This window comes from Lates calcarifer, linkage group LG19 (genome assembly GCF_001640805.2).
Source record: "Lates calcarifer isolate ASB-BC8 linkage group LG19, TLL_Latcal_v3, whole genome shotgun sequence".
Taxonomy (NCBI): Eukaryota; Metazoa; Chordata; class Actinopteri; family Centropomidae; genus Lates; species Lates calcarifer.
In genome coordinates this window covers 19,761,729-19,789,064 of record NC_066851.1, presented here as the reverse complement: position 1 = coordinate 19,789,064, position 27,336 = coordinate 19,761,729, and the positions used below count along the sequence as shown (strand labels likewise).

The following is a 27,336-nucleotide window of genomic DNA, read 5'->3' as shown; positions in this document are numbered from 1 at the left end:
ACACGGAGAGCCTCAGCTGTTACTGATTAATCAACGTAGGACCGTTTCGCTCACTATACCGATGTCAGTGCTACCTGAGGGGGGAATCCCTGCTGGAGCACCCATAGGCCCGCACTCTAACTTAGAAGGTGCATACAGGCCTGAGTGTGTAGATGCTTTGCTAATGAATCTTTTCTGAAATTAAACTCCAGGACCTCAGGGGACTCTTGTCTCCAGAATCAACTCTAAACAGTGGCAGGCCGTGCGAGGGAAACCACAACAAAAGCAAAAAGCTAAAGATTCCTATATAAAAACTGGAAATCCAGGTGCTCAGCCAATCAGCGGCAGGACGGGCTCGGCAGGGGCTGTAACAACCGGTATCCGTTACTTGCGTTGACAGACGCCAATTATTTTAATGGCACACCCATTAGACGGTATCACGAATCCATTTCAGCCGGTTGCAATGGATCATATCTGCACAGTGATGAGGAGCAATGGGAGCAGATAGACAGGTTAAAGCCTGAGCAGAGCGAGGCGCCCCCGGAGTGACGGACCACATCCACCTCACATCAGTTAAGGCTACACGGATCCTCAGACACATCTGATGTGGTTAATGTGATCTGTCACATATTTAATTAGAAAGCTTATCTGTGTCCTGTGTTCGCTGCTGACTGTGTGCCAGGTCGCTTCTCTCATTAACACACAGATTATTTAATGTGAGTGAGTTTGCATCATGCGTTATTCATTATAACCTACCTGGATTTGTATTCCGGGGAGTTTATGTAGCGACTGCGAAATAGCTCCTGTCCGCCTCCTTTATTATTGTTTTGCCGTTCAGATCAGACAACAGTCTCAAAATAATCTCGCTGTTTGGATCTCTGGAGTTAAACGTGCTCCTCGGACCGATCTCCCCCGGTGAAGCCGCTGTGTCGTCCTCATGTACGGAGAGGCAGGTCCCCAGCCTGCTCGGTATTGGCGATTGGATCAAACCGGCCAGAGGTGATCGCCTTTCGTCCTCTCCTGCCTTGGCGCCCTCCTCCCCAGATCCTCCCTGTCTGACGGACTGACCGGGTCGCAAAGCTGTCAATGACGAGGGAGGAGGAGGAGGAGGGGGGGTGGTCGGTATTTTAAGGTTGCACCCTTGGTAGAGATGGATCTTCTGAGCCCCGTCCGCACGGCTCTCCCTCCTCCTGCAAGCCGTGAATCAGCGCTCTCCTCCTCCTCCTCTCTCCGCTGCGATAGCGCAGGAAATCTATGATGTCGCTCCTGTAGGTAGGCACTGCCGTAGAGCTCCTGCTCGCCGGCTCCTCTCCTCAGAAATGGCACACACGCAATTAATATTAACCACTGTCTTACATCAGAAACGCGCTCAGCTGTGCACACCGCTTTTTAAGTTGCCACGGCTGTCTGCTGGACTTTGCGCACCATCGGAACAACCACGATTTGTCTCCTCTGCGCTGGCTGGCGAAGGCAATTTCTGGAGCTTTCAGTGATCGCTGGAGATGAGATTCATCTATGAATTGTCATCCTCGGATAATTGTTATTAATATTAGGCGTCTCCTCACGCGGCAGGGGTGTGAAATGGTTGCGCCCTACAGCCCTCCGCCCCCCATTTGTAAAAGTCACACAGACAGGGTCGGTTAGGCGCGCGACTACGTCACCATCAGCTGAGAAGAAACCTGCAACACAAACCATGAATCTCATCCAGGCCCACAGCCCACCATGACAACTGTTCACAGCGCGAGGGAGGGGGGGTTGTAAGGAGTAAGAAGATTGTATATACAAGACAAATTCCTTGTATGTGCAAACTTACTTGGCAATAAAGTCTGATTCTGATCACTCTTACCTCTATAAACTCTGCCCGGTTCGACAGAGGCTGCTAACTCTGTGAAAATAAGGCACACTGACATTTATTCTGGCCCCATGACACAAATACCACAAAAGGCCTGATTAATACAGAGTGAATAAAGCTAAATGTAAGTTTTACTGGGAGGTCTTCTCTTGTACAGCTCGTGGAAGTAATAGAAAAATTTTGCAGCTTATGGACTATTATTAAAATGTGCATGATATGCACGCAAATAAGGCAGTATTTTTGATCAAATGTATGCAACATCTTAAAGTAAAAAATAAAGTGAAGCTGTGGGGCAGAAGCTGGACCTGGGCCGCTGGCGTACAGACAGGTTAAAGGTCCACCAACCGTCCTCTAAAGGACCCCCAGACTGAAAGTTTGTGTCTCTTAATGGTCATCTTGTGTTTCTCTGTGGTAATTTTTTGTCCGTGTGATGGATTTGCATCTCTTTGGGATCATGTTAACTGAGCTCTGTGACTTTCAAACAAGAAATATTAACTGCCACTTCATACAGAGCCCGGTGACCTCTCAGGCCCCAGACTCAGGCCCCTGTGGTTTCCATCAGTGGGACTAAGTGCACTAATGAATCATTCTAAAGCCATTAAAAGGCGCTATAAGTTTTTGCCAATGTTAGCGCTAACAGCTGTTTGCGTACCAAGAACTTAAGCCACTGTTGCATTTATAAGACAAGGTACAAGACTGGACCACTATCGCAAAGTGGTATTATGAGACAGGCCAGGACAGGGCTAGCTGGTTAGCGGGCTAACTTAAGTAGAGGAAAAGAAGATGATTTAACCTTGACATTGCTTTAGAGATAGCTGGAGACAGCTCTTGGTGAGAAAAGGAATGAAATTTGATGCTGGATTTGCAACATCTTCTCTAGTCTTGTAAGTAAACACCAGTTAATGCTAATGTTGCCTATGTAGCAGTAGGAAAAACTTGCATACAGCACCTTTGAAGTCGCTAATTATTCAGTATTTTCTTGCCAAGACTCAGATGAGAAGATACCACTCTCATGTCTGGCCGATAAATATGACGCTACAGCTAGCAAGAGTCACAAGACCTGGCAAAGAAGCAGTCAAATAATCCCCAGTTAAATTATTAAAACAGATTTCAAAGATCTGATACAACATTTTAACCAGTAAATTGACACAAATTCAAATTTCTAAGCAAAATGTCAAACTGTTCCTTTAAACAAATCCTGCTCCCTGAGTTCAGGCACATCCCTCGCCATCTTATGTGTCTCTTTGTGCCCCTTCTTGCAGTTGCATTGCACAACCCAGTGATCTTCCATCCCCAGTTGGATGCATTACTAGCCAGTAGATAATGAGCTTCACTGGGCACGCAGTCCTTGATGCAGCACAATCACCCATAACCACTGCTGACGAGACAGACGAAGCCCCAGAGACAGGAGCAAAGCAGGAGGATGTTGACACTGCCACCACCTCTAATTACAGCATCACACAGGCCTGAAGCCATTGTGGAAAAAAAATCCTAAAAGTCCCAGGGCAAACCAAAGTGTATGTAAAATTAATACAAGTATTAAAAAGTCTTTAAATTAATTAGCAATTAATCAATAATGAATTATCATTAATCCACCCAGAAACAACATGGACAGACTTGGAGCAGTCCTCTTATTGCAGTGTGCAGAGTCTCTTTTCTTTTGGGATGGAGCCTATATGCAAAGTAGGAAAAAATCAATTGGGTCCGATTTTAATTACATAGTCCGGCACTGTGGTACAGAATCTTATTAGCCTGTTCAGATTTCCATGCTTGTTAAATTCAAATATGAAATTCAAAAACAATCACTTCCCAAATGGACGGAGGGGATGAGACAGGCCAATCTGGTCAGGCAGCCCCCACCGCCGCGCCCCGTCCGCCATCCTTCCACTCCCCCCCATGTATTGCTGTAATTAGTATGGAGAATATGGATGGATGTTTTAATGAAGTTTTCTTATCTGCAGGGGAAAGGGTGGAGGCAGAAAATACACAGGACAGATTGGTGTGCAGGCTCTGTGAGTGTACCTGCAGCCAGCATGCATCCTATGATTGGAATTCAATGCCTCTCTCATCAAAGTCCTGCATGCGTTCAGTGATGATTAATGGATTATACCTGTAATCAACACACCAGGCCTGCTTGTGCTTCCCGCTGAGAGGAGCAGCACTCCCAAGGACGGGAGTCTTGATGGCCGTAGCCATGAAACTGACTGGTTGCACTGACTCTCTGAGAGTAAAGCAACTTCACCCATCCTCTCCTTCCTGTTTTTCCCACAGTGTGCCTGTCGGCGGTTGAAGCCCTGGATCAGTTTCATTAAAACGTCTGGCATGCAGTCAGAAGCAGCAGCAGAAAATCTGGAGCAGGGAACGATACAGTATAGCACAAGAGAATAGTGCTGCACTTGCACTTTGTGATTTGTATTTTCCCCCTCTCTCCGTGCTGCGTTCGGCACTCTGCACATGCTGATAATTTGTAAGCTCGAGTTGCAACAACTTCAGTGGAAAAAAACAGCCAGGCAATGACACAGTGGGCCTGGCTGGTGAGAGGAAGAGGGAGGGAGGGCGGAGGAGGGAGAGGTCATCAGGGGAGTTAACAGTGACATCACCCCTGGGCAACATCCACTTACGACGGTCAGTAATGAATAGTGAAGTTGTGAAATGAGAAAGGTAAAGAGTCACCTCGCATCAGGATCTGAAGTCCTTGCAGCTGGAGGGCCACTTCCTGTCACCAGTGAAGGTGTGATGGTGGCGGTCACACACAGAGCAAAGCACCAAACCTGTTGAGGACTCGGTCAAGAAGATGCATAGGACGAAGGGTTACAACTGTTACGCCTGCTAGGGTTTTAAGTATCTGTTTTAGACTTTTCTACCTTTACCACCAGTGTGATGCAGGTGAACTGACACACGTGGTGTTCACGACACACAAAACATGAAAAACCACAAAAGCAAGAAGATGGTCCGGTTACTGTGGGATAATGGTTCCCAGATTTTGTCCGTCTTTTGTGCCTTTATCACATCCATGAGTCGTGAACAGTTCAATAAAAGAATGATTTCCCCCTTTCAGGTTAGTTAATCTGCAAAATGTTTTAAAGCCTTCAGAGGCAAAACTGTCAGATGTAACAAGACGAAAGCAAAGATTAAAGAAAGGTCTGGAAAAGAAACATGATTTTGAGAGGCAGAATTTTGTTTGCCTTGTCAGCCCAGACAGTGGCACAGCAAAACTCATTCATGCATCCTGGTGATTTACTGTAGATGGTGCTGGAAGCAGAATTCACCATCTGTGCTCTGGTAACCAACTGGACAAAATGTTAACTCTTGATTTGTATTTGTACCACTGACTCCTGTCTCATAACTACTGCAAACATTGCTGCATATCTTCGTGGAGATTTTATTACTTAGATTCATTATTACAACCCCTTAGATTCATCTTGCAACCATTTGGGGAGCTCAGAGGTTGAGAACCACTGACATACTGTCAACAAATTTCATGGGGACCATTTCTTTGGTATAAACTAGTTCCAACTGGGACAGTGTTTCCATAAAAACATAATGCATTTAAATATAATTTTTCAATGCTGTGAGGATCACAGATAAAACTCATTTTAGCCAGTCTTGGCAGCACAAAACTCTGAGACTGATATTTCAAAACATGGATGAATAAAACCAAAACCAATGAAGCCAAACTAGGTACCACCACAGCAGTGGATCACTAAAACAGAAAACAGTGACGAATGTAAATCTGAATCTTCATAACGAGATTGAAAAGAAAAAACGTTGTTCCCATCGGATTTTATGGGCTCAGTAGCCAAAAGGGTTGACGACAACTGCATCACAGCATCACTGTCATTTCATCTTTCATAGCCACATGCATCACCATGATAGGCGGGTATGTACATAAACGTACTGAAAGAAGAGCTGGTTATTCTTAATATAACGCTACATAACCTTGACTCCCCTGCACCGATAAATCCTCTCCTCAAATAAAAACCCTGACAGTCCATAAATATACAGAGTGCAATGCAGATAGAAGGGAGCCCTGCGTTAAGCTTTCACACTCTATATGTACATTCAGCTCAAATAAGAGACCTGAATTTGAAGACATATAGTAAAGCTCGTCTATGGAGAGTGCCACTTCTGCAGCTGCAACTATTGGAGCTGAGCATTCAGTGGTTCACTGGTCTGGAATATATTTGCAGCGGAAGATGGGTGAGAGAGGAATACCCACACTGACTCCATTACATCAGAGACACAGTGCACAGAAGACGAGTGTAGGACACTGGACTCCACACTCATCTACTCATCTCCCCCCCTCCATGCCTTATGGTGCTGAATGAAAGAGAGACAGGAGGGAGGTATGACGGGACGAGAGTCAAAAGTAAAGGATGGTGAGACGACAGGGGATCGGAGGAGGGCTGGGGGTCAGCTCGTCTGAGGGTCTTGGTTTTGCGTGCCCCCCCCCACCCCACTCTGCCCAACAGCCACGTCTCCATGGCAACGTGTGGCCCCTGCCTCAGTCCTGGGGAGAGTGGAAGTGACGGCAGCGATCTGTGCGCGTTCCGTCTGGCTCATTATGTGGGGAATGAAGTGAAACAGCCAGGGGGTGCATTTGTTCTGCGTGGACTACCCCTCAGCTGCCAAGCATCTGTCTATTTATAGAAATGAAATGAGAGAGAGAAGGAGAGAGAAAAGAGAGAGAAAGAGAGAGGGAAAGAGCCTAAATAAAATAAACACAGGGGTCATTTCCCCGCTCACTTTCCTCCCTCCCTCCACGCAGAATAAGTCTATTTTTTGGCGTCTGATTCTGTAGCTCTCTCTAAGTGACATTTCAGTGAGTCAGTAGGGTAGTGAAGGTTGAGGCTCTCACTGACCGCAGCTTCAGTGGCTTTGTTTTACTATCTGGGACAAGGGCCTGATAAAAATACACAAATATCCACTAGGACTGTGACTAAAGATTGTTGTCATTACTGATTTATCTTTCAGTTATTTCCCATAAATCATTTAGTCTTTAAAATGTCATAAATATATTTTAAAAAATAAGCTCACAAGAACCAAACATAAACATAAACATAAACATTTAGTAGATGGTTTATAATTGAATAAAATGTCATGTTATGCACAGGATAATCTATGACAATTGTTATTGTGCATTATTTGTACATAAATAAGACTTTAAAATGTCCTTGTAGCTGTGTACAACTACATCATAGGGCATTACAAACCATTTATTTAATGTATTACTTCTTATACTTAAAGGACTTAAAGTAAACTGACATTTACCACTGACATTTTTAACTGATTAATGACTCAGATGATTTGAATTTTTGTTGCTTGACTAATCAATTAATCAGTGCTCAGAGCCTGTACACATTTGGGTACACGTCATACATAACCCATAGTAAACAAACTCTTGAGATATACTATATGATAACTAAAACTTAATGTGTATTGCGTTGACTCCTCTATGATAATATAAACATTAGTCTTCCATGTTTTTTAATTACCAAAAAATGTATGTTGATGTTATAGGTTTATGAGAAATGCCTATCAGCTGATCAAAACTGGATTCTATAATATCGGTATCAGTATCATTCGGGCTAGTTCCTATGGGTAGGATTTAAAATTTCTGCCTTTGACGACTCCTAGTGTTAGCATCCACAAAGACAGCAGTGTGCGCTGTTTCCCTCTCCTCTACTCAGCATAGATCCAAAACATCGAGAATCAATATTGTGATCAGTATAGACAGACATAGATTTTATAATTTGTTCACATACAAAAAGTATGTCATCAGAAAAGAAAGAAAGAACTAATCTTAATGATTAAAACTTTAAAGATCAAAAGAAATAGATTTGAGAATAGGTTCACTGTGACTTCAGACATAATGTAAAAGTAAATTAAAAGAATATATTACTTTAAATGGGAGTTTAACCAAAACTACGTAGCCATGTAACACTTCACTGTCACAGAAAAAAATCTGAAAATTTGCGTCCATTAACGCATCACATTTCACAAACTGTGAAATTTCCTGTCTAACTAAATTAAAATACCTCTCTCAACTTTACAGCCTTTTAGCCTTTGGTTTACAGTCAAGGTCGGGCAAACACGGTCTAATATCCTATCCCAGTATTACATGTTTCAAAAGGAAGCACATCACATTAAGGAAGTACTAAATATTAATATGAGTATCAGTACAGCGTTGTTTTAGGATTCACTGGGAAACCCATCAGATGAGTCACAGAATATTTTGGAATTCCCTGAACTGAATGATCATGTCTCCAATCTTTGTGAAAAATGTCTTCTTGTGAGATAATACCAGTGGTAATTAATCATCATCTGGAGTGTGTGTGTCAGTGTGTGTTGGGGAGGAGGGGAATTCTTCATTCACTGAGGGCCAAAAAGACTGACTGGTTGTTCCCACATCAGGGCTCTGATGATCTGGCAGCAGCAGGTTCATTTGATTCATCAAAAACCTACCCACAGGGTTGCAGATCAGGGGGTGAAATCTGAATGATACAGGGGCCCCCCAGAGCTGGATGGGGGCCCCTGGAAGATGCTAAGGATTTCTTTGCATTATGTAGGGCCCAGAATTTCAACTAGCTACATGAGTCTTGTTTCTCAGGCTTTATTAGTTCTCCCGCTCGTAGAAAGGACTTAGTAAATATTGAATTTCATTTCCCCTTTTTTAGCCTTGTCCAATGAATATTTAATTGCGTTTTCTTGCATTTCCAAATGAAAAATTGAACAGCACGTGAAGGGGTGGGCTTTTTTCAAATTAGGACTCCCACTTATCATGCATCCTGACAGGTCACTTACGATAGCAAGGCCCTGTGGATTGACCCATTTTGGCCCCTGACGACTACACCCACGGTGTATCTCCATAATAGAACTGGAGTGTGCTGTAACATATCTTTTGCTGCAGAGCTACTCTGAATGGCTCAGTAGGAAGCGAGCTCGACAGAGAAGCTGTGAGGCAGTACGGCCTTGCACAATTAGTGAGGTTACGGACGGTTCACCGAACACACACACACAAATACACAGCTACGTAAACACCATATGATGTACATTTAACAGGGGCTTTGAGGAAGAAATAAAGAAAAACGACTAAACAAAAAGAATATTTAGTTCAAAGTTCAGGTCATTTTGTCTGCAGAATATGGAGATTTCTCTGCTGAAACACTTGCATACATTATAATGGTCAGTTAAGTCAAATCATCAAAAAACAAACACCTAGTCAACAGTTTTCATTGAAATAACTTCCTACCAAAGAAATATCCCATATGAGAGGAAGACTGTCTCATGCATTAACTGCTCCCTGCCCCTGCTGCTGACATCAACATTTTGGCAAATTGGCACCATTATAAAGTATGCCAAATTAACTATTAGCAGTTCATGCTTGTAGTTTACCCATGAATGTACAGACAGCTATCACTGGATTACTTTGAGACTGAAGGAAACCTAAAAACATGAGGATTCTCAGCCAAATTCTCGGAGTTAAAAGGAACATCTTCTATGATTTCAAAATGGATTTATGGATGTTTATTCATGGAATATAGGGGATATAATCAGATTGTAAGAAAGTGGAACATGTATAAAAAAAAAAAAAGTACATCATGTCTGTGTGTTCAGATAGGAAGAAAGAGTGGCTCACAACTTTAGGATGCAAAATCAGGCCAAAAGAGTTTCTGATATAGTTTCGTACGTTGCTGCTGCTCTAACTGTTGCTAATGTCAGTAAGCCTCTGAAATCAGGAGAGGCTAAAGCACAACTAAATAACTCACTAACTTCCTGTTGTTGTGGTCCCTTTCACCTCACATCTCTCCCTCCGCCTCCCTTTCAGCTCTCTCACACCCCACTGGGAAGGCGATGCTCACAGGCTGAAAAACTCTAACGCAAAAAAAAAAAAGGGGACAGTGTTTCTGGAAAGAGCTGGAGTTGCTGAATTTTTAAATGTAATTTTTCTCTACTATAAACACTGTAAACTTAATCACATTCGACTTTTTTGGGGGTGGGTGAGGCAGAAATCTCAACAGGGTCAAATGAAAAGCACGGCTCGATTCCACTTGAGATATGTGAAAACATGTGTTTTGCCTTTTGGAAGACGAATGAACCTGTAAAAATTTAATTTAGAATTCAAAATCAGGTGAGGGGGAACCCTGAATCTTTTCTGGCGTTCGTTAGAAGGTACAGAAAGGGGAGGAAATATTTCGTTATAATGAAAAAATCATTAGAGGCTGTGTACATGCTGATTTGGGCTGATCTGAAATCTGCCTGAAGCTGCCACGTGAGAACCAGCGGGTTTAAATGTTCTGCGTGGTTATGGCCGAAAGGGATATTTTAGAGGACAGGAAATCAACCACTCTGCCCTCTCTAAAACAGTGGTTCAGTGACTTCCTCTCTTCTGTCTCAGTGTAAATTTGTTCACATCTAGCGTCCCTTTGCTGATTGAGTGAGACACCTGCAACCAAAGAGTGTACAATATGATGATCTATACGTCCTTCTAAAAAGGGAAAGATTCATCTTTATAAATCACACTCACTGGATCCCCAGACGTTTTTTAACCTGTGTTGTCTGTTTGTTGTCTCTTTTGCACATACTCATCCTAACAAAAAAGAAAGAAAAAAGTAAACCTGATGTGTGTTACAGTGTGCTAGCTGAAGGTCAACATCTCTCCACTTAACACACCTGATTGCGTGGTGATAAAAACTGTCACCATTTCACAAACCAAACTGTCGTCTGTGGTTAAAACCCTCTCACAGCGTCGCTTCATCACACTGACGGTCTGATAGCATCAGAGGGAAATTAAACCACTAAATATCTTGTCATTCACTCTGGTGAAAACAGGATTAACTCAGAGCTGAAATCCAACAAACAGTTTGTCAGATTTTGTGAAGAGATTGAGAGCAGATAAGTGACTATAGGTACAAGTATTTATTTAATCCACAAAGCTTCTTAAGCATGAAATCACACTAAAGAACAGCGTGAGATGTTATGGATTCTCTCTGACGCTCTCCTGACCTGCCCCATCCTCCTGCACAGAAAGGGTCAGAGGTCAGTGATCAGATACAGAGCAGCAACCGCAGCACCGGCAGGTTTTCAGTGTTGTGTTCAATGACACTTCAACAGGGTTAAGTTTTTCTTAATTGAGTAAATTTTCCTGATATTTACATACTTTTACTGAATTCAATTGAGGATTTGTTTGTAATTAAGTATTTTTTCATTAAAAAAGTATTTCTTTTAATTGTATACTTTTAACCTGAGTGTTATTCTGATAATACTCCTACTATGCTTTTAAACGAGTACAATTTTGAATGCATTACTTATTTTGTGGTCTCACCACTGCAGCTAACAGAGTAAGAGCTACATCCTCCAAAGTACTCCAGTTCACATTGGCTTATTGACTATCATCAAACTCAATATTTCTTTCTTCTTTCCCACAGTTAGAAACAGCAGCGTCCTCGCTTTAATTTTGGTTTTCAGACAGTGTGTATCTAATCAAAAACAGCCCAGGGGCAGCCTGTGGAGCGTCCAGAATAAGAGTGTGATTCACCTTTAAGATTACAGATGCACCAACATGTGGCTACTCTATATTTAGACAGGCCTCTTCAGAAACACCAGACATTTTTATCGACACGCAGCCACAAGAAGAAAACCTCGATGTGATCTGCTAATCCTGTGACAAATTACTTGATTGCTCTGCTTTGTCATTCAGGTCTGTTTGGTGGATTAGAGGTGATTGCTCCTTCATGGCAGCTCAGCTTGATACCGAAACAACCAATGACAAAGCAACACTCTGCACAAGATCCATTTTAGTAAAACCTGTGCATGAAAAAAAAACTCACATATAAGCTGTTGTTTGTTTCCCATAAACACATGAGCCTGAGAAACATATTAAAGTGACTCAAAAATCAGGAACATAAAAAATGTGATTATAGAAAATGTATCCAAGGACCTCCACACCTGGAGAATATTCATTACATCCCTATTTCACAGGCTGAATGAGGTGAGGCACTACATACATTATCTGTCACTCACACAAACATTATTTATACATACTGATGTGAAGACATTGCAGCATGCAGCAAAAATCATGTTCTTTTGTTTGGTGGGACAAAAAAGCAAAAGGTAATACTATTTCCATTATAAACGTAATAAATCCACCGCATTGCAAAGTAATAACTGTCAGAGAAACGGATTACTGTCGAGACCCATAAAGCCTGAGGAGAGGCCGGACTGTTGTGTTATTTATTCTTTTATACTTTCAGCTGGTAAATCAATGCGATACAGTTGTAAACAAAGACTCACCACATCTACGAGCTTTTGTCAAAAACAAAATGAAAGTAAAAGCAACAGTTTGGATCAATAGCAATAATTAATTGAGACCTGGAAATCATACGTTGATATATTTATTTCCCTCCTTGGTTTCTGTGGGGAAGGTGTGGTGCAACAGGACACAGATGTGCCACCTACTGGTTCTTTTTATTACAAACTCCTGATCAAACTGGAGAATTACCAAACAGGGGACAGCTTTATGCATCTGTGTATAAACCTACAAGATTCAATGTATATTTCTTTCAATTTAAGGCCAACCTTAAACTTATTTCAAGGTTTTGAGCTCATGTGGCACTTTTAACCACTAGTAGCCCAGAGGAGACCACAACAATGCACATTTCCAAAACTTCCAAGTCCAATACAAACCAAGACCAAAGATGTTGAGCCCATGCCCTGAAGCTGCAGCGTCTGGGATAATTTGGTCTCCATGGCGTCTTCCCCACAGACTCCGTCCATTCTCGTTTGGTCAGTCCAGCTGCAGCGTGCGTGCAGTGTGCTCGGCCTGGCGTCCCCAAGCCTCAGTCTTTTTTGTTCTGCTTGGATCTCTGCTGCTCCTGATACTCTTTGGAGTCCTCCCAGGGACGAGGACCACGGATGTTTCTCCACTCGTCCAAATTCAACTCTTTTATCTTCTGCAGAGAGACAGAGAAAACAACAGGACATGAGGCTTAAACTTAAGGATGTCAAAAATTCAATATCTAAAAAACTCAAACCAGACAAACATTAAACAGTGTCTGAAAACTGTACGGGACTTTTCAAGTGTCACAAAGGCTAAAAAGTTTTCATTACATAAGTTTCAGAGTTAATTCTTTTCTGAGTTTCTTTGATGCACTTTGAAATGGCCAGATGTAGAAAATTCTGACCATCTGTTAGCAGCTCTTACAGACAGTGACCAACCACACCTGGTCAATGGGAGATACTACAGTATTTCATTACTTTAAACGACATTCATTTAAAAACTTAAATTAATAAAACATCTTACAATTTGATGACACTCTACAAAAGCACACACTGTTTACCAACTACACTTTTTTTTTTTTTTTGCAGACAGTTTCTTTCATCTACTCCCACCCTTGAGGTCTCAGCCCGTCTCTCCTTACCTCGTACTCCTCCTCCAGTATGACTGGCTGCCTCTCCACGTTTACTCTGGCCTCCAGTGAAGGATCCAGCTGAGAGAGAACAGAGAAGAGATTATTTTTAAAAACATATAGAGCTTTCTGGCAAAGACTCACAAGTTCACAACAGCAAGAAGAAAATGAAAACAAACAAGAAAGGCAAAGACAGGGGACTTCTTGTTTGAGTTATGAATTTGGTGGGTGGCAAAATTTTAAATCAGAACTGTTGGGAGAGAAATAATGAAACAAGGTGAGAGAGGTTTACGGGGCACCTTTAGGCAGCTTCTCCCCTCCCTCTCCTTTGTGCATTATTTCTTTAATGTATAAACAATGACATCTGCAGAAGAGGTGAAAGTGGTTTTCTTCCATAACTTTATGCGGGAGACATAAACACTGAAGACCTTTTCTCCCCAGAGTCAAACTCAAGCTTCTCCAAACCTACAGGAAGGAGCTCATTTACCCTGTTTTTACTCTGTAAATTATTCTTCTTGATTTGGCTAAACATCACCACGTTTGGTTAAAAAAAAAAAAAAAAAAGAAAAAAAAAAAATCTATGTCAGAGGGATTTTGGAAGAGAGCATTGAGCCCAATGGAGCTATCTGGGTTTTATAATTCAAACTGATTTTGCCTGAGAATAGGACTGAAATGAATCCCATTCTGAATCATTACTTTTAATGAGTTCTAATATTTCACGGCAATAATGCTGCAGCTACTCGGGTGACTGATGAGTTTCATAATTCCATGATTGATTTTTAATTAAACCTACATTACTACAGCAAATAAATAATATATAGAATATTTTAAGCCTTCAGGGAAGGGAATTAATAGCCCCTGTAAGTAGTATGATACCTTCTATGGAGGTGTTATTAACGCTACAATTTCAGTAGCTTAAACCCCAAAAATAAACTGGGAGCGTTCAGAGGTGAGGAAAACTCATACAGAACCTGGACAGAGAAGAGAAAAGGCCTTTAAGTTCATATCTGCCTCCAGGCTAAATTAAATCATTGAAGAGAAAATGCAAATTGGATCACACAGTGACTTACTCTCAGACAGCGGTTTTAATGATTTAAGTGGGCAAATATCCAAACCAAAAAAGAGAACTGGCTGATAACAGAACCAGAAGAGTGGTTTTAAATCATGTGCATTTTGACAACTATTCAGATATTCCATGCATTAAATTACATGTGTGCACACACACCGAGCAGAGATAAATCTTTACCCCACAGGGTCTGAGAGAGGACAGAGGCTCAGTCTGCAGAACAGAGCGAGTGGTGTGGGGGCAGCTACACAGGCACGATGCCAGGGGCATGATGCCCCCCCTCCAACACTGTCATCCACAGTCTACTGCCGCCTCACATGGACAGTAATAAGAAAAGATGCCCCTTACCATCTGGCTTCCACCCAGATGACAGGCATTGGCGTTTGTCACGGTAAAATAGCACAAAACAGCTACTTCCCCTCACAGCCAGCTCATCAGACTGTAATGGCTTCTAATAAAGGGTCGGTCTTCTGTCATTTTAATGAATTGGGTCTGTCATTTGAATGAATTATTAGAGCTTGTTCTCACTTCTTGCTCTTGTAATGACTCACTCTGAGCAGGTTAGAAAAGCCTCTCAGTGACGTGTGCCTGCAGTGTCTCTGAAATGGACGGCCATCAGTATCTAATTCTAAGCTCCTTAAAACAAACTGAGTATCTACCAACCTTAACTGTGAGAGTCCAGCAGTCGTCAAAAATAAAGAAACATCTCTACTATTTTCACACTGTACTCTCAGAAGATTTTTCCACTCTCAGGTGCCATTATGGTTCTAACCACTAGGAGGAGTATTTGCACACTGACTATACAGTGCTGTACAGAGATTACACGCGTCCACACTGATGTACATCTGGGAACTTCAGCTTGGTTTATTGTCACTATCATGCAACAGTGATTGAATATATAAAAACTAATTCATTTGCTACAAACCTTTCTTTTGATCTTCTGGGAATCATATCGGATTTGTGCAAACTCTCGCAGGCCAAAGGAACCTCCAACTACCAGCAACTGAAATACCAACCAAAAATATCTGTGGTTAGTTAATCAGAAATGTTTTGATAAATTATGTTAGTCAATGTGATTCTTTAGGCCAAAACATGCAATAGAGTTAAACAGCCACAAAATAAACACAACACCTCTCTCAAACATTTTCAACTAATACCTCATTGCAGAAGTGTTGTGATAAACTAGGGCTGCAACTAACAGTTATTTTTGTTGATTACTCTGATGATTATTTTCAAAACTACTGAATAAGTAGATTTGTCTACAAAACGCCAGAATATAATAAAATACACCTGAGCTAATCTCCCACAGATCAAGGTAACGAAATGATGCCAAGTTTACCATCATGTCTGACCAAGAAAAACACTGAACCCTCACATTTTTACTTGGAAAAATTAATGATTAATCAATTATCAAAACAGTTCTAAACTGTATTGTGACTTATAAACTGATAATGCTTCAGACATACACAGCTTTCCACAGCAGACAAATCCTAATGCTGATCAGTTTACAGTGAATGACGGTCATAGTACATTTGTCATTTTTTACAATAAATTTACTGTAAAATGAGACAAAGAACAGCAAGAAATTCTAACATTAGAGAGAGATTAAAATATGAGATTTAAAGGTTCCACAAACTAACTGCAATTTCCTTAAGTGATTAATAGAGTGCTCTATTTATTTATCTATCAAGATTTCTATCAGATTTTATTTGTGAAAAGGCAAAAAATGGGGTATTTCACTGCTTCTTTCAAATCCTGGTCCATAGACCAGGTCTAGATCACAAAATTCAACCATAACAGCCAGAATAAAAATAACTAAACAAAATCTAAGTTAAAAATCAACAAAATAACTCATTGGACGTTTGACAGTTGTGTCTGCTAACATGTTAGCTAAGGTGTTAGGTAACACTGCTTATCTGTCGTTAGCATTTCTGTTAAAACCGTGATAGAAAAGTTACTTACGAGCATGGGGACTCCATATCTGACGGTTTTGTTTCTCTGCAGCGCCTTTATGTTGAACATGACTCTTCTCTCCGGCTACAAGTCCATAGTAATGAAACAAACAGCGAGCAGGTCACAGCTGGGACGCGTTTCCTGAACGGGTCCGACGCGTTAGATCGTCCGGCGAAATGCGAAGTCACGCACAAGGTTCCGCTGTGTGCCGGTCTCATGGATGCCGTTGGTAATTTTAATATTATTTTGTGTTGTCGAGAAACGAATAACGTAAAGTGAATGTGACTTTGTTTCAGAGCCTCTCTTGATGTTTCTGCTTGTGCCATTTTGTTTGTATTCAGGTTTATTAACACTTTTACGTTTTCTACAATGAGACCCAGCGTTAACTGTGGCCTCTCATCGTTTCTTACCGTATCTCAATCACATCCTTTACCGTCAATACTGGTGTCTATGCATTTTTTTTTTTTATCACAAGCACATACATTTTACTCTACTACTGACCATTTCACACGGTATACAACATTCAGAATATTTTCTTACCATCTCTTCAGCCCCTGCTCTCAGTTCACACACTTGCCTGTTGACCTGTCCAGGTGTTCTCACTTTTTGCCTGATTGGTTTTTCTCAGCGCTGTGTGGGCATGCGCTCTGGTTGATCGACGTCACTGTGTATCTTTATAACATCTGAGACTTTACTTGATCAATTAAAACAAGACAGATTGATTTTAAAAATGTCTTTGCAACCTTTAGGGCTGGATCAAGGTTGGATTACCAACCAGGTAAAATAGGTAACTGCATGCAGGGCCCAAAATACTCCAAGTACATGGTGCGTTGATTAGTTTGTCATAATTCAATTAATTTTTCTTGCATGTTTTCTTAGACATAGATATGAATGAGCTGGGAATATTATGATAAGTAGCTCTTTTGCCCACTTTAGATTGCCTTAAGTGCTTTTTCTACTTTTTAAAAGCTCAGGCTACACTCTACCCGTAACTTACAGCACACAAACACAAAACTGAAGTGTCAAGGACATCCTTAACAAGTTTTATTATAAACCCAAATTCAATTTTAAAAACAAAGTGGCTGTTTAATCCAAAGTTTACCTGATGTGGTTTAAATGGCTATACCTGGAAGGTAATGTTAAGCATTTGACCTGAAGGAAATGGATGAAAGATGCAACACAACCAGTCTCTTAATGCATGAATAATGTCCTCTTAAATGCAGGTACTTACTGCCTTTATGTATTCAGTCCACCACAATCATTTAAATGAGTGTGGGGTCTGTTCTTTTTCAGGGACATACCATTGTGTACATATAGTTTAATGATTATAGGCATTTACTTTTTCTGGTATAACTGTTTTAAGTTGATCTGGATCCATGTCAGCTAAATGCAAAAACCGTTAATGTAAATCTATTAAAAAATATATTTGGTCCCTGCAGCAAACAGAGAATAAGAGGAGGAAGTGTAGCATTTTTTCTTTATTACAATTTTTGTCTCTTATTTTCAATCAGGTGAAGAAAAATACCTTTTTTTTGTTCAGTATAATAAAATATGTTAACTTTATTCATTTTATGAAGAAAAACAATGACAACAAGAAAATAAAAACAGAAACAAACATTTTTCTCTCTCCCTCTTTGTAAACCTGGAGAGTTGCTGCATTGCGTTGAAAGCAAATACAACGGAGACAGAGTGTGAAGGAGCGGCGAAGAGGCTGGACAGGTGTGGGGGAGGGGACGAAGAGGAGCAGGAGGAGGACGAGGAGGATGAGGAGGAGCAGACAGGGGATAATGACAAAAAGATAAGGCCAGAGACATACAAAAAATGAGCGTAGTAGGACAGGAGTGTGGTGACGGGGCAGTCGGAGGACGTGGCGGTGATTGGAGCAGGTAGGCTGGTGGTCCCAAGTCAGGACGACTGACAGAGTGTTCAGAGGTCGCTCTCTCCGTACAGAGCGGTAGAGAACGACATGTAGTCGAGGGCTCCTGGCACGGCATCGGGGCCGGTGTAGGGGGCCATGCGGGCGATGCAGTACTCAGCTTGGTCTGGAGGCAGCTCCCGGCGCAGCTCATCGGCCAAAATGTAGTTCTGTCGAGGATGAGAAGAATAAAATAAGTAAGCTATGAATGAAGTTTATGAAATGACTATAATGAAAGCGAAAGAGCTGTTAGTATTGCTAATCACACTGAGAATCAACATCCAGTCAGCAGCTCAATGCAGCTTTCAGCCACTTTCATCCCATGTTTTACTTTGCTAGCTTGTGCAGTTGAGCCAACTGTAGAGATGCTGAGAGCTGGAATAAATGAGTCACTGGTAAAGAAAGTCAAACATCGATCAAGCCAAAGAAAAACAGGTATTTGTCGGAGGAGCTGGCAGACCACACTGGTGCTAAAATGGGAACACATACTGAACTTAAAATGAACAGGTGGAAAAGGACTCTAGGACTCTAATGGGATCCCCATATTGCTCCATTTCTGGATGTGATCATAACTCACAATCTGCCCTTTATTGGCCAGAAATCACTTTTTGTGGCTTTAAAGAACACCAGTGACTGTGATTAATTTATCAACCAAAGACTTCATAATCTTTTTTTATGGGCGGCAGTCTTTGAAATTCCCTCATTGTCAATACAGTTAAATACGACCAGAAGCAAGCTGTAATAACATGATGCTGTTGCTATAGTGAAGTTTGCTTATTTACACACCTGGCTGATATGGAGCAACATTATCATTAATTTTGGAGCGATGTTTATGTTCACCTGATGAATGGAAAGTTCAACAACAATTCTCTTTTAGCTCAGTTTTTGATCTGTACGAACTCCTTACAGAAATATCTGTTGCTGCTAAATAATCCACTGTCTTCACTAGATAGTTATTAACTTTGTTTGTTTCCTGTTTAGTGCTGAGTTTTACTGAAACCAGTGTCGTCAACAACCAACCTCAACTCCTTTCACAGGCACATAATCATTTTAATATAATAGTATACATGTGCTTTGTCATTCAAACCCTTTCTGTCTCTTCATATCTTCATCTTCTCTCTGCTTTCCTAAAAGTGTTTTAATTACTCTTGTCTTTGCTAATGGAGTATCTACTCTCTGTCATCATTACTCTTCTTTGGTGATACTTCAGCTGCAGTTTAACTGTACCTTATCCCCTGCCAGAACTTTGAAGGAGGCCATCACTTGGTCGGCAGTGTCTGTGTCGGCCGTCTCGCGGGACATGAAGTCGATGAAGGCCTGGAAGGTGACGATGCCCATCCTGTTGGGGTCCACTATGCTCATGATGCGGGAGAACTCGTTTTCACCCTGGAGGCAGCAGAGAGGAACTGTGAGGCTCAGTAGCCGTGGTGACAGTGCCCGTGGCAACGCACTACAACAACACAACAAATGACTGACATCCTACATATGGTGATTTAACTCTGGATAACACAGGTGATTTTCAGATTATTATAGATAATGTTCCCTGTGAAATGAACTATACTGTTAAATCCAAAATAAGATATACAGCACATGCATTGTTTTCAAACTCAAATAAAATTAAGGTTAAATCTATTTATTACCATTTCCAGCTGGTCTCAATAATCACGCACAAACATATTTTCATACTTGAAGAGTGCTCATGGCTTTACCAGGTTGTAACCCATGGAGATAAGGCAGGTTTTGAAGTCTTCAGCATCCATGATTCCTGTTCTCTTCTACAAGGTCAGCGATGGACAAACGAAACCAGGAGGAGAAGAGAGGTATAGAGAACGAGAAGCAGGAGGAGCGGAGGAAGGCGTTGGAAGAATAAAGGATGAACAAAGAGTAGATTTTAGGAGGAAAGCCGCAACAATCCGCAAACGGGATGTTGCAAATCATGGGGGGGAATTTAGACAGGAGGGATAAGCAGTAAAGGTAGGAAGAGAGGGAGAGTAGGGGGAAGGAAAGAAAAGAAGGAGGGAAAAGGTGCAAAGGAAAAAAAAAAAAAAGAAACCAGTTAAACCTCTCACTGTGGGGGTGTGGCTACGTTTAAGTACCTGTGCATCGTTGGCGATATCGAAGCCCAGGCTGATCAGGCAGGCCTTGAACTCCTCCGCGCCCAGAGTGCCCGAGTGGTCCTGGGGTGTGGGAGGCCAGTGTCAGGCGAGGCGTCGGGGGGCCACAGGCCATGCAGCAACACATACAGCGGTGTCAGTGACGGTGAGGTGGGGGGTGGGGGTGGACGGGGTAAGACGAGGAGGTAGGTGAGGTGGTGTTGGTGGGGGGGTGGAGGAGGAGGGTTGAGGGAGTGCACCATGCACAGGAGGGGGAGAAAGGAGGTGAGGGGAGGGGTGAGGGGAGAGGGCCATGCAACGAGAGATAGAAAACAGAGAACACAGTGCATATTCATTAGGATCTGGCAGGTGAACACACGGTGGCAGCAGTGCTGCCATGCTGGGCGAGGGCATTCAGAGGCGTTAATGTGCAGTGTGGCAGGCAGACTGGGCCTTGTGGTGAGGTTATGTTATTCATATCGTCGATGGCACATGTACTTAACGACACAAAATATGCTCTTCTTAGATGCAAAAGTATCTCTTTACCTTTTTTTGTACGGGCAAACATCAGAGCGAAAATGCTTCATAAAACACACATTCATTTCTCCACAAACTCAAATAACGCACATGTATATACACAGACATGGGATGCAGCTAATCATTATGTTCATCACCCACCAATTATTTTTTCAATTTTAAGTTAACTCTGTAGCTCAATAGATCAAAATCGCTAAGATAACCTTACCACAATTTTAAAAGGTGTCAAATTTTCTTAGAAACTAATCCAATGCAGTCAGTACTATCCCAACAAACTTAACTCAAAAAGTTTTTGAATGCATCAGAGTAGTCCTGGTTCTTGCTTTTTTCCTTTTGCCCTCATGTTTAAGAACAACTGCGAGTTGAGAGGCTTAAGGTGCTGAGGCTTAATCCTAATAAAATATAAAACACAGGCACAGGTTCAGGTCCACAGCTGACTTCCTGTTGGCTTTGATCATCCACCTCAGGTATTGATTAACAATAGGGCAGCCCTGGAAGAATGCATGAGGTAATGACAGAGTCCGCAGGAGAGCTGGGGTGAGGAGGGGGAGGAGGAGGAGGAGGAGGGGGGCTAAATAAAAACTCATCCATAATTGGTGCTGTTCCTGACACGGTGAGCCCCAGTGTAAACACTGAGCTCTGAGGTGGGAGGCGGGCGAAGAAGAGAGGGTTTTATAGAAACAGCCCTCAATGGGAAGATATTGTGTAGCTACCTGTGGTATAAACTCAATTCTCAATCTCCACTCTACCTGCTCTGTATTCAATTTTCATTTTACATTTCAGAATAAAAGGTTTTAGCTGGTGCATGAGGCTGGTTCTAGCTGCCTCTCTCACTGCTATGCCTTAAAGCTCCTGAGCTTTTTCACATGAATGTTGTGTCACTGAACTGTAAGTCCCTTTTCCAACCAAGCAGTAAAGTCACTCCACAGCCTGATGCATTTCACACACAAACTGTACACTCTGCACACTCTCTGGTTAAAGGATTGCCATTAGCCACACCTCGGGCAGCATGACAGGAGGCAAGTCCAGAAATTACACATCCTCACCTCAACTTCTTCGCTTTGCTGATGGAGTCTAAATATATAAAAGACAAACATGTGGCTCTGCAGGAGTTTAGCACCCTTAACCCCCTAAAAACTACAAATTGATGTTCTTATCTTCAGTGTTTGCACAGATTTAACAAACAAGATTCAAGTAGTTACTTAGCTTAAGAGGTACTAATAGGCAGATTTCATTAGATCCAGACAAAGACGAGCCAGTCTGTTGGCTTTAGCTTTATAATTAATGGCCAGATGTGAGAGTAACCTAACCCTCAGCAAGAGAGTAAATTAACACATTTCCTAAATGTCCAGCTGTTGCTTTTTACTCCTATTCCAGTTTCAAAAACCAAACCCAAACATCTGACTGTAAATGAGCAGCGTACAGCCCACAACACCTCTCTCTGCACAGTGACTCAGTTCGACTACTGACCCTGTCGAAGTGGTTGAAGGAAGCCCGGAACTCGTTCAGCTGGTCCTGGCTGATGCCCTTGGCGTCTCGCGTCAAGATCTGGTTCTCGATTTCATTGATGGTGCGGGCGATGGTGGTGAGTAGCTGCTCCCAGCCTACGCGGATGTGCTGCAGAGGAGAGAGAGAGAGATAGACGAAGGCGGAGGAAGTTTAAGAAAGGTTTAGGAAGAGACAGAGAGTAAAACAGTCTCCAGCTGGGATTCAGCCTTTGGTCAAACAGTGGTTGCTCTGATTATGCAAAGTCTGTTATTTGGCTGTTTCTCTGCTTTGTCAATGTCCACCATATTCTCTCACAATTATCTAAATAATTCATGAAGGAACATGTCACCCAGTAAAACAGTGTGGTGCGTTTATGTGTTTTTAATAGTTTTTGGACAACAGTGGCGCTCTAAGGCACAGAGGAGTAAGACATATCAGGTACAGACTCATTATTAGATGAATTCATTGCTGTTTGTTGTATTTTCAAGAAAAACATAAAATATCACTTGTCCTTTAAATGTTGGTTAAACCACAACAGATAGGGCACACGAAGGCCACCAAGCAATATTCAGTATGTAGTGCAGCCAAAAATAGCACTTTTTAATTTAACTAAAGCTGCTTTTGTCTCTTTACCACAGTCTTCATACAGCAGATGATTGAGGACACACCTACATAACAGCTTTGAAAATGTTTCTGTTGTTGTGCAGAACGTCTGCGACAAAATTCATATGAATTATTTTGGCCAGTAAAAACTACTCTTGGCAGGCAGGGGTTTGTAGTTTAGCACTCGGCTGATGAGCCAGAAAGTTAATTTTGTACACTGGAGACTGGATGGTGAGCTGCCATGTCAGAGAAGTTCTGTATTAAACTCTTGAAGACTCTCCTGCGGTCGTCTTCACATGCTGCCACCCATTGTTTTGTGCTTTGTGGTAAACCACAACCATCTGAAACCAAGGCGCCATTCAACAAAGCGTAAAGTATTTGCCGGACACAGCCAGGTCAGATGGGCACGTCAAACACACCAGTGGGAATTTCAGTCAGAAGTGAAGGTAGGAACGTTAACTTGGACATTCAGTGGATAAAGAAGAAATCTCTAACTATTACTAGTGTTAAAACCTTCAATCCAGATTTTACCTCCATGGTGTAGTTGGTGTGCTTGTTGTCAAAGATGAGAGCTTCCTGAATGAGCTGGTGGTCTCCCTCCAGCTGGTCGATCTTTGGCTTGTAGTTGACGATGCTCTTCTCGTACTGGCGTAGGTGTGTCAGCTGGTCCTCCAGGGTGCCGTGCATCTCGATTGAGATGCGGCCAATTTCCTGTTGTGACACACACACACGCCGAGTTAACAGCATCCTTCAATAAAGAATAATGAGTCACTGCAACCTGCAGGACATAAGTCACTGTTTCTGCCTGGTGTTTATCCATTTATTTCACACTACCCTGTCTCACAGACATATTATTATAGTTAATGTAGGTATTTTATTTGGATGCTACACAGCTGTACCACTTTTTCAGGAACTACAGTGACACTGGAGTCAAAAACTTTGTGCGTGTGAAATACCTTACCAGGAAGAGACTGGTTAAAAGCTGGCCTCATTCTGAACTTATAATGTGGTCATTTGATTTTTGGCTCTGCTCACACTGACCTCCATCTTGGTCTGGATCCAGGGCCCGATGACATTGGCCTGGTTGGCAAACTGTCTGCGCAGACGCTCGTTGTTCTGCTGCCGGGCGTGCTCCTCGATCAGAGCCTGGTCGCGCTGGGGCACCAGCTGCCTGACCTACAGCGGGCAGGAGAGTGATGGAAAAGCCCAAATGTGTTAATGTGACTCTAATGAGGAGGGAAGAGTGACAGAGGCTGCTTCCTTTAAACATGATGTCCAGATTCAGTGATGTCCAAAGCAAATCAAGCCAAATCTGGGATAATTTTCTAGAAAAAGGGCGAAACATCTTAGAGATCTTATTCACATTCTTGCTAATGAGAAAAATCAGTACAACTCATAAATAAATAAGTCTAACCCCACTAGCTAGTTAACTTAGCTTAGTCCCATGGTACAAAATCTGCTTACAGGCACCTCTACAGCTCACTAATTACTCTATTATATCTCATACAAAAACCAAAGTGCTGTTTCCCCCTGTTTCCAGTCTTCAGCTGGCGACTGGCAGTAGCATCATATTTAGTGTAACTCTCACACTCTCAAATTCTGTCTTTAAGAATATAAGCGAACATTGAGGTGCTGGGGTTGTTCTGAGTCACTGATGTTTTTGATTTTCTAGACGTATATTGATTTTTTTTTCCTGCAGCGTTTCTTTTATAAGTTCTTTCTCATTTTAAATTCTTTTGTATTACTATGCAACAGGGACTGTGTCAAATAAAATACAAGTTTGAAAACAAAATATATATGAAAATATATAAACAAAATATTGAAATATGAAAACAAAACAAACCTGATCCTGTCCTGTGTGCTCCCCATCCACACACCTCTTTCAAAACTTAATGTTCATGTCAGAGTCTCTCAGGAAGAGTCTTTGTGGCCTGAGATTACGTTAGACTGACGATTAGAGGAAGCTCATACAGGCTCGTTAGAGTCCATTGAAAGCTGATAAAATCTGAGTTGAGAAATCTATGGAGAGTATCCTGCTGTCTCTGAATCACACTCTCAGCAAGGTGCTGTGAAGCAAGGCACTAAACCCCAGGGTGTGAAGACTGAAGCTGCAAGATTATATCTATCCAGAATAAATGAAGATGAAAACCATCTACAATTGTATTTCCTTGCTTGTGATTGATCTTATTACCTTGTCCCATTTGGCGTTAATCTCCTGTGGGTTGATGGTGGTGTAGGGGTTGGTGCCAGCCATGTTCACATGATAGGTCTGCACAATCTTGGCAATCTCATTGTGGATGCCCAGGATGGCCAGGCGCTCTTTGTCCGCCTCAGGCAGCGTGGCTTTGAACTGCTCGTGGGCTGTGCTTAATCCCTGAGACACAGAACATCAATACATGAAATAAAAATATAAACCACAACAGCAACATCAAAGGTTGTTTTCATTTTTACATCTGAAAGAGAACTGGCTTTTTCCTCTTCTTGAATTTTAGAATATGAAACAGCAGTCTGCGGTTTTCACTCTTAACATCCCAGTGAACCAGTGTATTTATTTGAAAATCAAAGTGGTGTAATCTTACAGACTACTAACATCTGTACTTAACAACAGACGCTACAGCAACTCACTATCGGAAAGTGATGAGATGGGCTGCCTGGGCCAGAGCTAGCTAGTTAGCATGCTAACTTCAGTAGACTAAAAGAAGAGGTAGAACTTGAAGCAAAGTAAGAGTTAATACTGGAGACAGCTCTTGGTGAGTAAAGGTGAATAAAGTCTCCTCTATTCTTCCCTATGAGTGCTCACCTGGATTTCTTCGATGGTGTGGACGATAAAGGTGTCCTGCAGGTCCTCCATGGCGCCCTCCATCCAGTTGTTGAATGGAGCCGCTCTTTTGGCAAACTCAAGGTACAGTTGGTCGATGGTTTCAAGCAGCTTCTCAGTTCTCTGTTGAGCAGAAAAAACAAGGTTATCACACAAATTCACAGGCTTTTCACTGACCTTCGAAAGTGTTGCCCGGTGAAATTTCAAGGATTCACAGATGCTTCATTTTATTCACGATCTTCCAAGAAGCTGGGGCATACAGATGGATTTGGGGGTTATATTTTTACAGATAAAATCTCCAGATTTGAAAGGATTCTCAAGGCCAGCAGGAACCCTGAAAATCAAATAGTCTCTTCACAGCCTCTCTCAGTGTGTGGAGAACACTTTCATCTCTAAATGTGCAATTATTTCTGCTCCAACCAAGAAGCACAGAGGGGATTTAAAAAAGAGGGATAGCAAAGTGAGTGAATTTAGAAGTTAGAAATCTGACTCCTGAGTTTCAACCTTTCTCACCTGCAAAGCCTCACTACGTTTCTGGGTCAGGGCTCCCAGTGTGTCCCACTGGTCACAGATCCGCTGGCAGCGAGCGTTTACACTGGGGGAGTCGTAGTAGTCCAGCTCACTGGAGCACGAACAGAAAAGAACAGAGGGAATTCATTATCATTACATGTATAGACATAGTTTTAATTCCCAGTGAAGCTAGTGTATTCACTGGGTTGTTTTTGTGCCATCATCTTCCTTTGATGCACTTTAATGCCTTTTTGATCCTGTAGTGACTGAGTTCATTATCTTGACTGTTTATTTTTGTCTTCTTTTGCGGTGTGAAATGTTTTTATGGGTCCCTAAGGGATTGTGCTTGGGTTTATATTTCTTTTCTTCTCTTTATTTTCTTGAAGTTTCTATGTTTACATCTACAAATTAAGTGAAACTAAGCTCAAGAGAGTGGCTTTTGATGTTAAAAATTAAAGTTTGAGATCACCAACAACAATACAGAGAGACAATACAACCATGGGAGAAAGAGTCATTGAAAATTAAATATGGAAAATGATCAATATCTGTATCTAAATCAATTAAATGTCCTAGATGCAGTGCCAACTCTCACGGTGCAAAAAGAAAGTTTCCAGTGCCATTATTGCCTTTACACTCAATCTATCCTAATCTAATTTAACCTTTATTGATCCATAGAAGGCAGCAGCACAATCTTTTTACCATCAACCCATGTCGCCGCTTACTTTAACTCCTGTGCGATGGCTGCGATCTGCTCCACACGGTCCTGATGTGCAGCCAGGTCGCTCTCGAAGGCCTCGTGTTTCTTCAGCAGGGCCTTGATCTCTGACAGAGAGGCCGTCTCGTAGTCACGTTTCTGCAGCATGTCCTCCTTACCTGCAGGGGGAGACACAGAAAATGTATGAGTTAAAATTAAAGTGATTTTTTTTTTTTTTTTTCACTTCAGACGTTTTACAACAGTGACATTTGTTGTGATGTTGATCTGTTTACAGTGGTTGCTAGGTGACATTAAAACAAGACTAATTTGCATTCCGTATTTTAACAAGCCAACATCTCAAACATTTTAATGTTTATGGGCTGTAATTTCCATTTTACTTCACTGTGGCCTGAGACACAT

At 41.9% G+C, this 27,336-nt stretch overlaps 3 protein-coding genes and 1 long non-coding RNA gene across 8 annotated transcripts in view; 1 reads left to right on the top strand and 3 right to left on the bottom strand.

Moving 5' to 3' along the window:
- slc8a3 (solute carrier family 8 member 3) overlaps positions 1-2,118 on the bottom strand; it is a 109,304-nt gene extending 107,186 nt beyond the window's left edge. Inside the window, exon 1 of one of the 3 annotated variants that reach the window (XM_051078144.1) lies at positions 736-2,118. The gene's annotated coding sequence lies outside the window, so the exon portion shown is untranslated. The remainder of the gene's footprint in view (positions 1-735) is intronic. The other 2 variants (XM_018681669.2, XM_051078143.1) reach the window with 2 other exon arrangements.
- Positions 1,133-4,986, top strand: LOC127143601 (uncharacterized). Its single transcript, XR_007815163.1, has 2 exons — positions 1,133-1,251; positions 4,103-4,986. It is a non-coding gene; the product is annotated as an uncharacterized LOC127143601 (long non-coding RNA).
- Positions 4,987-12,050: 7,064 nt separating this feature from the next.
- LOC108886716 (cytochrome c oxidase assembly protein COX16 homolog, mitochondrial) lies at positions 12,051-16,435 on the bottom strand. The gene is made up of 4 exons (XM_018681717.2): positions 16,268-16,435; positions 15,231-15,308; positions 13,252-13,320; positions 12,051-12,783 (listed from the first exon to the last, which is right to left on the bottom strand). The coding sequence occupies exons 1-4, from the start codon at positions 16,325-16,327 to the stop codon at positions 12,670-12,672; spliced, it is 321 nt and encodes a 106-aa protein (XP_018537233.1). The 5' UTR covers positions 16,328-16,435; the 3' UTR covers positions 12,051-12,669.
- Positions 16,436-17,721: 1,286 nt separating this feature from the next.
- actn1 (actinin, alpha 1) overlaps positions 17,722-27,336 on the bottom strand; it is a 53,151-nt gene continuing 43,536 nt past the window's right edge. Inside the window, exons 12-22 of one of the 3 annotated variants that reach the window (XM_018681685.2) lie at positions 26,945-27,095; positions 26,226-26,334; positions 25,695-25,835; positions 25,086-25,268; positions 23,936-24,070; positions 23,426-23,605; positions 22,274-22,420; positions 20,270-20,350; positions 19,883-19,948; positions 19,401-19,559; positions 17,722-18,343 (exon numbers count right to left, since the gene is read on the bottom strand). In XM_018681685.2, coding sequence (XP_018537201.1) covers positions 18,185-18,343; positions 19,401-19,559; positions 19,883-19,948; positions 20,270-20,350; positions 22,274-22,420; positions 23,426-23,605; positions 23,936-24,070; positions 25,086-25,268; positions 25,695-25,835; positions 26,226-26,334; positions 26,945-27,095 — 1,511 coding nt within the window. In that variant the 3' untranslated portion in view covers positions 17,722-18,184. The remainder of the gene's footprint in view (positions 18,344-19,400; positions 19,560-19,882; positions 19,949-20,269; positions 20,351-22,273; positions 22,421-23,425; positions 23,606-23,935; positions 24,071-25,085; positions 25,269-25,694; positions 25,836-26,225; positions 26,335-26,944; positions 27,096-27,336) is intronic. The other 2 variants (XM_018681683.2, XM_018681684.2) reach the window with 2 other exon arrangements.